Consider the following 9,507-nt stretch of genomic DNA (forward strand, 5'->3'; position numbering starts at 1 on the left):
AAAAACTGATGGGAAGGATGAATCTCAGAGCTGAACATCAAACGCTAGTACAAATTGCCTTGTTTTTATGATGTGTGTCACCTTCTTAAATTCCCAATCAAGCCTTACAGATGACCTTTGCACCCTTTAGGTGATCCTGTACAGCCCGTTCTGCTCTGGAAGGCTGATACAGTCTTTATTTCATTATTTTAGTATAAGACCCTTGCTTTTTTTCTGTGTTTGGAGGCATAATGCCACTGAAACCCATCTGTGGGCGCCAAGGCCACGTGCAAGGCTCCGGCTGATTCTTTTGTTGGGGATGGAGATGTCTCCTTCAGCCCCGAAGGAGAGGATGAGGCCCTCGGAGCTGGAACTCGTTTGTGGCTATAGATAAGTGTGTGTGTTTTTTTTACGGGTGCTCTGCTGAGCAGCGCCACGATGAACCTGGCGAGGGGCGGCATATGCCGCTGTTTTTATGGCAGGGCAAGGTTGCACCCTGGGGCATCTGTTTCGGTTTTCTGAGGAGGGGCCGCTCCTGTCGTTTGCGCTCTTCGCCTGTCTTTGTTTCAGAATTTCCAGCTCAAGGGGCCGGTATCCGAGGCAACGGATTTAAATTTCAAGCCAATTTACAACTGGGGAAGTGGAAGGAGGGGTTGAATGTTTTTTTTTTTTCCAGGATTGAGAAAAAAATACTTCACGGAGATGTAAAAGACGGTACATTTGTAACCTTTAAAAGAGAGTAAAAGTAAACCATAACATTTTCATTCCCTTTCCACTCACCATTATAAGAAACATGTAAGTGTGTATGTATATGTGAAAAAAAGCAAAAAAAAAAAAAAAATAGCTTGAAGGAATTAACTTTTTATTCTTCAGATGTTTGGTTTCTTATAAATATGCATTATATACAAAATAATAGTATAAAACATATAAAGAGCAGTGTGTCATTATTAAATTAACTCTGGAAATAATCACTTTTTAAAAAAATTACATTATTGGTTCTGTATTCTCAAAACTAATTATAGGCAGTCAGTGGTGAACAGTTGCTTTGTTTTTGTCCATTTCTTTTCTTGTACTCATGGGCCGTGTTGCATAAAAGAAGTCAAGTGAACTTCTTGGATCTTGCTGGCACAGTTTTGCGTTTTACAGTTCTGTAGGTTATTTTTCTTCTCTTCGTTTTTCCCCCCATGTTGATCAAAATCTCAAAAACAATCCAAGAAGACCCTGGGCATAAACATAGCACTCGATTTAATTCTTTTAAGGCTTTTTCGTGAATTTTCAGCTGCTTATTGTAGAGAGGAGAGCAAAAAGTCTTTTTTTATATGATTGATGTTAGCAGTTTTTTTTCTTCTTAGACATTCATAATGCTCATCATTGATTTGTAGGGGAAAGCTCTGATTGGTGCTCCCCTCCTCGTTGCATAGCTGGCAATGCTGGTTGAAGGTTTGGAAGTCCCTGGCACCTTCCATTGATTACTTGGCGGACAATTGGTCCATGATTACCGCAAAAGGATCTTTTAAACTTTTCTTTTTGAAGAAGTCCCTTTTCCTTTCAGCCCACGGGGGGAAAAAACAAGAACATACCGTAGCAGAAGAGTTCAGAAATCATCCAGGACTGTACACGTTTGTACATAAACACTTCTTCAACATAAAACTAAACTATTGCATTCGATGAGCAGGACTCTGCTCTCTCCAGTTTCTCAAGTTTCTCAGTGCAGCAGTGGATGTCGATATAAATCTCCAGTCTCTAGGTTTTTTTTTTTGTAAACAATCCAGAAAATATTTTAGTTTGATTGTGTTTTTGTCTCCTCTCTTCATAGACATCAGCCTGTAATTTAAACCTGTAGAAAGAAAAAAAAACAAAAAACAGAAGCTTAGGTTATGCTTTGGAAATGAAACATCGCTCTCAATATGTACCATAATAATATAACAGTTTCATAATAATTTAAAATGGCATACAATAGAATTTGATTTGAAATTTTAGAGGCCTAAATGACACAGAGGCTCACTTAATGATGAAAGAAAAGTGATGAATGTTTAGCAGACCTCATTAGTAGACACTGACAGAATGATAAAATGGTGAACATGGCCAGTAGATCCCTGCTTGAAACATGCAGACATTAAGAAATGAACTGATCCTCCTTACCTCAGTTGCTATGACACATTCACTCCTCTCCTCTGCTATTACAAACACAGACTGGTACACGGAGTCCCTTGGGGAACATATCGTTGATATCCTACACTCTGGCTTTTCCCTGCACACACAAATCACGCTTCATGTTAACACAAAGTAAAAGCACATGGGGCAGCTATTTATTGTGCGGAGATGGGGGTGAAAGCGTTCAGCTCATTTTTTTGCTTTTATAGCTTTTTGTTCCTTTTCTCTGTTTACAGAGGCTGATGTAAGAAAATCCTTGTAAGAGGAAAAAGCGCTTTTGTTGTGCGGTCCAAATCAATAAAAATCGTTTAACAGGGTAAAAAGGCTTCTTGCTGTCAATGCCTTTGGGTCCAAGTGTAAATTTAGTTTGTGTGTAAATGTGTGTTGTGGTTGTGGATATCAGGGTTTAACTTCTCTTAGCCAGTATTGATGTTCATATTACGGTCATCAAGCGAGCGCTAAGTGCAAAGGTTAATATACTGGGCGGCACGCTAATGGAGCATGACCTCAGCATAATAAAGCAAATTCAATCCATCCAAACACCTCTATTTATCAAAGTGACGTGAAATCCATTTCTTACCTGTACATTCTACTCAATGGTATTTTCTCTTCTAAACACTTTTCGTATTTATGACTTTTGTCCTCTTGGGATACGATGTCCTTGAACTCTTTCGATGAATTGTAGTCCAAGTGGCAGTTCTTGTGTATGTAATTCGATTTGTCAGGTGCGCAGTCCACCTCTAGGCTGACCTGCTTATTAGTGTTCTTCAGCTGTGAGGTGGGGATCAAGTTGTCTCTTTGTGATTCCGACATGTTGTTCATTGCCTCGCCTCGAGTCCTTTCTCCAGATGCCTGCCTGTGAATGTGGCGCAGGGCAATGACCACCATGCAGAGCAGAACCACGAGGGCCACCAAACCCACGGCCAGAGAGACCGCGGCCCACTGGAAGGAGTCTTGAGTTTCTCCTTTGGTCACGGGAGCGGTGACCGAGTAGTATTCGCAGTGGGGTCCGGTGAAGCCGCTGGGGCAGAAGCAGGCGGGCGGGTTTCCTGGGATGCCCACGCAGGAGCCGCCATTGAGGCAGGGTCTGGACGAGCAGGCGTTGGAGGGCCGGTCGCAGTTGCGGCCTTCGTATCCCGGGGCACAGGAGCAGACGTAGTCGTTGATGCGGTCGTAGCACGTGCCACCATTAGCACAGGGGTTGTTCGCGCAGTCGTTGATGTTGATCTCACAGCGCTGGCCAGTGAAGCCCGCTCGACAGCTGCACATGCGAACGCCCCCCAGGACCACACACAAGCCATCTGTGGATCGTAGACACAGGTGTAAGTGACTAATTATACATACATATGCATGCATGCACACACACACATCTGGATCTCTAGATTCAAAACACATTGCAGGAATTTAACACAAGAGAAAAGGTACTTTTGCGTACCATTGGCACAAGGCAGAGTCGTGCATTTATCCACTCTTCTTTCGCAGTTAAGACCAGTGTAGCCTCTGGGACAGTCACACGCATAGCTGCGCCCGTTATCCTTCTCGTGGCATCTGCCGCCATGAAAGCACGGAGAGTCTGCGCAGGTGAGCAGACTGTGTTCACAGTGAGCTCCCTCAAAGCCAGGCAGACAGGTGCAGATGTAACCTTTATCAAGATCCTATAGGGCGAGAAAGGAAGCAGATGTTTCAGAGATATATTTATGGACCCGTTTGCATTGTTTCATGTTTGTACAGTAATTCTAGATGTTAGGAAAGAGGCCTTTTAAAGGATGCAGGAATAAGGTCATAACAAGCTCATTGATTAAGCCTGAGGTTTTTACAGACACATTAATGATTGATGACCAGATAATAAAATATCAAAGGTTAACTGTCATATTTGAGTGATTTCAATATCATCAAAGTTTGTTGTGAAAAGTATCCCAAATCCAGATTGGTGCACATTACAGTAAAAAAAAAAAACATTAAATGCATGTGGTTTTAATGAAATTCATATTTTCAGATGTCAGCATCCCTTTTTGTTTGGGGCTTTTTCAACAGAATAATGACTCACTGAGCAAAGACCTCCGTTCTTGCATGGGCTGCTGTCACACTCTCGCACCTCAAGCTCGCAATTGACCCCGGTGAAACCAGGCCGACAGGTGCAGGTGTAACTGCCCTGACCCGTATTCATACATGTCGCTCCGTTCACACATGGCTTGTGATGCGTGCAAAAATTCAAATCTGTTTTGAAAGAAATAATTAAAAATGTCAGTTAATGGGTCAGTTTTCAACATCACATTTTATTTTTCCATGTTTCAGTCACAGATATACTGGTTCTATCTTAAACTAGCCATGAACTGAAGTGCTTTAAGTTCTATTATTACTTGGAGTGCTATGGCACTGAGGTCAGTAATGAGTGAGACATTCAGTCAGCTATGGTAACTGTTTAGGGTTTAGTCTTACCTTGGTCACAGAACAGTCCACCCCAGCCCTCTTTACAGTTGCACTGCCATGGCTGTTGACAGGTGCCGTGTTTACAGGCTGGATATTTTCTACACTCTGTACAAAGTTTACCCTGCCATCCTTCTCTGCACCTGCAATACACAAATATAACCATACTATATGAGAAACACTTAAAATATGGTTCAGAACAAATATTGTTTTTAAGCCCCACTAAACTAGATATTCATGTTATTTTCCCATCAAACCGCAGTTGCTAAAACTCATTTAATGACAAAAGTTTTGCTTTTTAAAATTTATCCTGTATGTGGGTCAGAAAATTACAACAGGGCAAATACTATACAAATGTATGTATGCAGAGACACAGATCAAGAGGAATATTAGATCTGAATGTGATCGAAGATATTTCACACTTCATACACAACCCATGTATACTTACACACACTCTCCAGGTTTGGAGCAATTGCCATTCGCCTCACTGCACCCCTCCAGACAGATCGCTGCATTAAAAGAAAAAGCTCTTGTTAGTTTCTTTGAACATCTCTGAAATAATGTTGGCTTAGCCTAGCCAGGTTTGAGACAGGGGAAGTGCTCAGGAAGTACTTTTGTGCTATTCTGTCTGGTGGCAATAGTGGCACAAAAATAACACACTTCAACTAAAGATTAACCTTCACATTTAAAGTTGAAGATGTAATATAGCACTGAGCTTTAAATTAGTATGTGTGACTGATTCATTCTGTGCATTAAGCTATGTTGCAGCTGAATGAAAAACAGAAATGTTAGAAACTGGTATACATATATATTCCCAAGCTTTACAATAGGATCATCCCTTTACTGCATTATGAAAATTAACTTATCATCAGCTGCTCTTGTAAACTGAAGCTTTGTACTTCTTTATTATCAGTAGCATAAAGCATGGGCCTTGGTCAAATAAATATCTTTCACTGCAGGCAATTGTACAGAACCTGTCTATCGAGGTCACTGCTATGGATGCGGGTAATTTACTGTTGCCTGTGTTGAGCTGTCCATGGCATTGATTTTGAGCGGGTTCGCGACCAGCACTGACCGCAGCAGATGCTCTATCCCAGTAACGGACAGCTGCCTCTATTGTTGTTTGTAGTCTCTGTGCGCCATATTTGCAGCTGCTACGCTGGAGCGCAACAATGGGGACTACAATTTCGTGGCGCGTGGCGGATAATAATGGCGCGATTAACCCGGCGCGTGCTTGCCATGACGGTCGTGCAGGATTAAATTACCAAGCACCGGCGCCTAGAGTATATACAAACTGTGTCAGCACCCTGATCAACAGCGGGAATGGTTAGAGAAACTACAGTAGTTCACAGCGAGAAAGCAGTACACGCAAGAATCAAATTAATAACGACAAACATTTGCTTTTTATTAAACCCATATAACCATCTCTGCGCGCTGTTTGTAACTGCTGCGTAGGCTACCCTTTGACAACCAAAAGTCGTCAAACCCCAAAAGGTTGTGGGTCTTTATGGTACAGTTATATATATAAATCATGTTTATAAAAACATGTCAAAATTATGTTTCTTTTTTTTATTATTAAATATATATATTTTTTATATATTAGGCTACAACTTTATCAAAGCGCCTATTTTCACCTCGCGGACGCTGTCAAACAGTATCGCTGAGGTGGTAACCATAGCAACAGTGCGCTACTCGAGGATCATCATCATAGGATGGTACATTGACATTTAACATTGCATTTTTACTAATTTCAGCATTAATTTACACTAATCATTATCAGTTCATTATTGATTTGCGTATCGCAAATTGCCACATTTGTTTTTTGTTTAAAAGTGAGTTTGCTTGTGCTGAGAGCATGCAAAAGACAATTCTGGTGGTACGGGATGGATTCTTAAAATTTCCTATAAAAAATTCCTTCTAAAAAATTGATCCAAGTCATTGTAATTTGCACAGTGCAGCGAGGCCTTATCTTAAGGTTCACCGTCCGGAAGCATGGTTAACATCACTCAGACATGCTCAAACAGAGCAAGACATAAGGCTCACACCTAGGCAAAGCCTCAGTCTTCAAGACTTAGAGTCCAGTGGATTGTTATCTCTGATTGCTTACGTTCTTCGCAGTATTCCCCCTTCCAGCCAGGGAGACAGGATAACTGTCCATCTGGGTTGCAGGTGTAGTGGCCAAAACGGTCGTCCCTGGGCGTGCATTTTTTGGAACAACTGTCGCCGTAGTAATTTTCATTGCAGATGAACCGGTAAGAATACCTTAGGTCCGTCTGCTTCCCGTTTTGAACATCATGAGACCATTCAGCCCCTACTTCCAACTTTCTCTGGATGGCAAAAAAGCTTATCTGCAAGTCGGGGTTGTATGTGTCTGTAAAAAAGAGAAGATTCTGATTAGGCCATTGCTTCACTATTATTTGATTTCTTCTTTTAAAATAGGCTTATATTTTTCTCAGTAAAAAAAGAAAAAAGAAAAAAAAAAGTTTAAATTAAGAATAGTTTAGGGTATGCCATTATTTGCTTATGTGTTTTTTGAAAGTCTCTTCAAAAGAAGAAAAAAACAGAGACCAATTTTTAACTTCTGGAAAGCTGACACATTTGGAGTACAACTTGTTTAAATTTCCTCTTCCTTTAAGTTAAGCAAAATATTCCCATGTTATTATCCCATTCTAAAGGGCGGGACAGACAAAGGTGTAAAATACAGGAAAATGCAGTCGGATGGTTTTGGCAAGCGCTGTGTATTCTCACCAAAGCCCACTGCGCTTTCCCACGCCAAAAATAAACCAAAGGAAGTTCAATTGTGTTCGAGCATGAGAATGCAAAGGTGTTTGAAGCAATAGGAAAAAAGGCATTACAAATTTGCAATTTTTAAATTAACATGTTTTTCTTAGGAGTTGGGTGCAGCGTGCCATGGTTTGATTAAAGTGTTGTAAACAAACATTTATAACGGTCTAATGAAAGGAGAAGATTTGAAATTATGTATATATGCACTATATCGTGGTGTCGCCCTCTAGTGGGAAAAAAATCGTATCTTACCTCCAGGTAGATCCGCGTAAGGTGAGTGCCAGGCCTCAATAATCAATGAAAATGATCCCTAAATGGAAAGAGAGATTTAGATTGAAACCTTTAATAACCACAACACAAGATAAGTAAAACACAGTCGGGTGTGTATAAATAAATATAGTTGCATGCATTATAAAAACGTTAGAAGCTGAAATAAACGAATAACCATAATAGAAATGATCAAACTGCTGATCAATGTGGAGAGGATCGAAATAATTAGTCTACACATGTTGAACCTGGCTGCATTACAAATTGTTGGTATCCTAATACTGGAATAAAAACACAAACGTAATGCGTTCTGTTATAGATTATACAATAGAAATATGTTGTATTTGAACTTACCGGCCACCCAAAGTTGAACGGCAGTCGAATTGGTGTGCTGAAAGAGTCACCTCCCATGATACTGAACGAGTTTGTACCCAGCACTGGCGTTATGGCACTTCCAAAGATACAGTCACCTGGAGACACGACCACCTGGTAGTTTTTTAGGCAAACTCTGAAGAAAGTCCTGCAGTCAGGCTTGCATAAATTGCCATTTGCGAGCAAGCCTTTGAAATTTTTGAATTCGTGAAGGTCGAGTTCGAAAACACCAGATCCAAATATCTGAAGGGAAAAATGACACGCATTACAACATTGCACTGCAAATACTGGCTTACCTACAAAAGTGCTCTCTGTAGGCAACTTGAGAGAATTGAGAGGAACGGGTCCAACTGACTTTCCACAGGACCAACTATGTTTGTTTACCTGCGTCAAAACGGTCGTGAAAAATGCGATGAGAAAGGTGAGCCAAGCTGCCATGCTTTTCGATTCTCCTGGGCAGCCGCGTCACCCACGATTATATTCCCCGAAAGATCCTATTCCAATGTAAAAGGGTGCAATGAAAACAAATGCCGAAGGGTAAAAAGGTATATCCCGCTGCGCGTCCACATGCACGTCACTTCAGTGTGCAGGAGCACGTCAAATTTCCAGGTTATCCAAAAGGTGAAGGTGAAACTGGCAAATCAGCATCCAGTCTTATTCCTCTTCGGCTCAAGATATCCACGGAGCATGTTTAGTATTCCACAGTGAGCACACCGATGTGTTTAGTGTCAATGGTAATGTCTTGTTTTGGTTCTAAACTTTGTGCGTCAGCATTACGCTGTTGGGTATCCTCGCGCTTCTCGTGTAATTCGTGAATGAAGACTTGTTTCTTGTGTCCCGGAGTATTTATACTGGCTTTGTGTCCGCGCTACTCATTATATAAACTCACTAAACGCCGCCCACTTTATACTCAGCCCCCCTCTCTCAACAACAATGATATCCACATTTAATACCCACCACCACTACGCGGATGATGACCAATTGAGCGCGAGTGATTATTAACAAGCCCAGCATCTGTTGGCATATTTAAAGCAGGCACGATTAAATACTGACCATTTCACACAGTGCAATTTTTCCCTTATCGAAAACAGAGGAAACTTCGCACTACGTAAGCTACAGCCGGTTACTTCTCATTTGTCCCCGTTCCAGTCAATTGCGCGGGTAATTATATTACATCATTGAAAGCGTGCACGGTCAGAGTAGGGTTATATTGCCTACCTTATAGGCTACCTGATGTTCCGGCGTAGAGCCTCTTCGTGTTTCGAGCTAGGATAATATGAAAGCGCTGCGTTAAAGTGACCCTGAAAGCACTATAATAATATTCGATTATGAAATAACTAGCTAATAAATATAAAAAATAAGCTACTAATTTTAAGTTTTATGCACAATATTTTCTTTTAAAATAATCAAAAGCTCACTCCAAACAATGCCTAAATGAGCTTTAATTAACAAAATGATCATGAATAATATTTCCACATTTAATTTGATACATGTGCTGCACGCGCTGCTGCGCTCTTTCAGCCT

General features: G+C 41.0%; 1 protein-coding gene across 2 annotated transcripts; it reads right to left on the bottom strand.

Moving 5' to 3' along the window:
* Nucleotides 1-820: 820 nt before the first annotated feature.
* On the bottom strand, nt 821-8,833 carry dll4 (delta-like 4 (Drosophila)). Of its 2 annotated transcripts, none has more exons than XM_077220994.1 (11): nt 8,368-8,833; nt 7,966-8,226; nt 7,597-7,654; nt 6,668-6,931; nt 5,009-5,069; nt 4,573-4,703; nt 4,181-4,350; nt 3,569-3,788; nt 2,714-3,434; nt 2,122-2,230; nt 821-1,816 (listed from the first exon to the last, which is right to left on the bottom strand). In XM_077220994.1, the coding sequence occupies exons 1-11, from the start codon at nt 8,419-8,421 to the stop codon at nt 1,811-1,813; spliced, it is 2,055 nt and encodes a 684-aa protein (XP_077077109.1). In that variant the 5' UTR covers nt 8,422-8,833; the 3' UTR covers nt 821-1,810. The 2 variants fall into 2 exon arrangements, with proteins under 2 accessions (XP_077077109.1, XP_077077110.1); XM_077220995.1 differs by having other exon boundaries at nt 4,229-4,350; nt 8,368-8,676.
* Nucleotides 8,834-9,507: the final 674 nt, after the last annotated feature.

Source organism: Siphateles boraxobius, unplaced genomic scaffold (assembly GCF_051911475.1).
Source record: "Siphateles boraxobius isolate OS27281-9 unplaced genomic scaffold, OSU_SipBor_1 8, whole genome shotgun sequence".
Classification (NCBI taxonomy): Eukaryota; Metazoa; Chordata; class Actinopteri; order Cypriniformes; family Leuciscidae; genus Siphateles; species Siphateles boraxobius.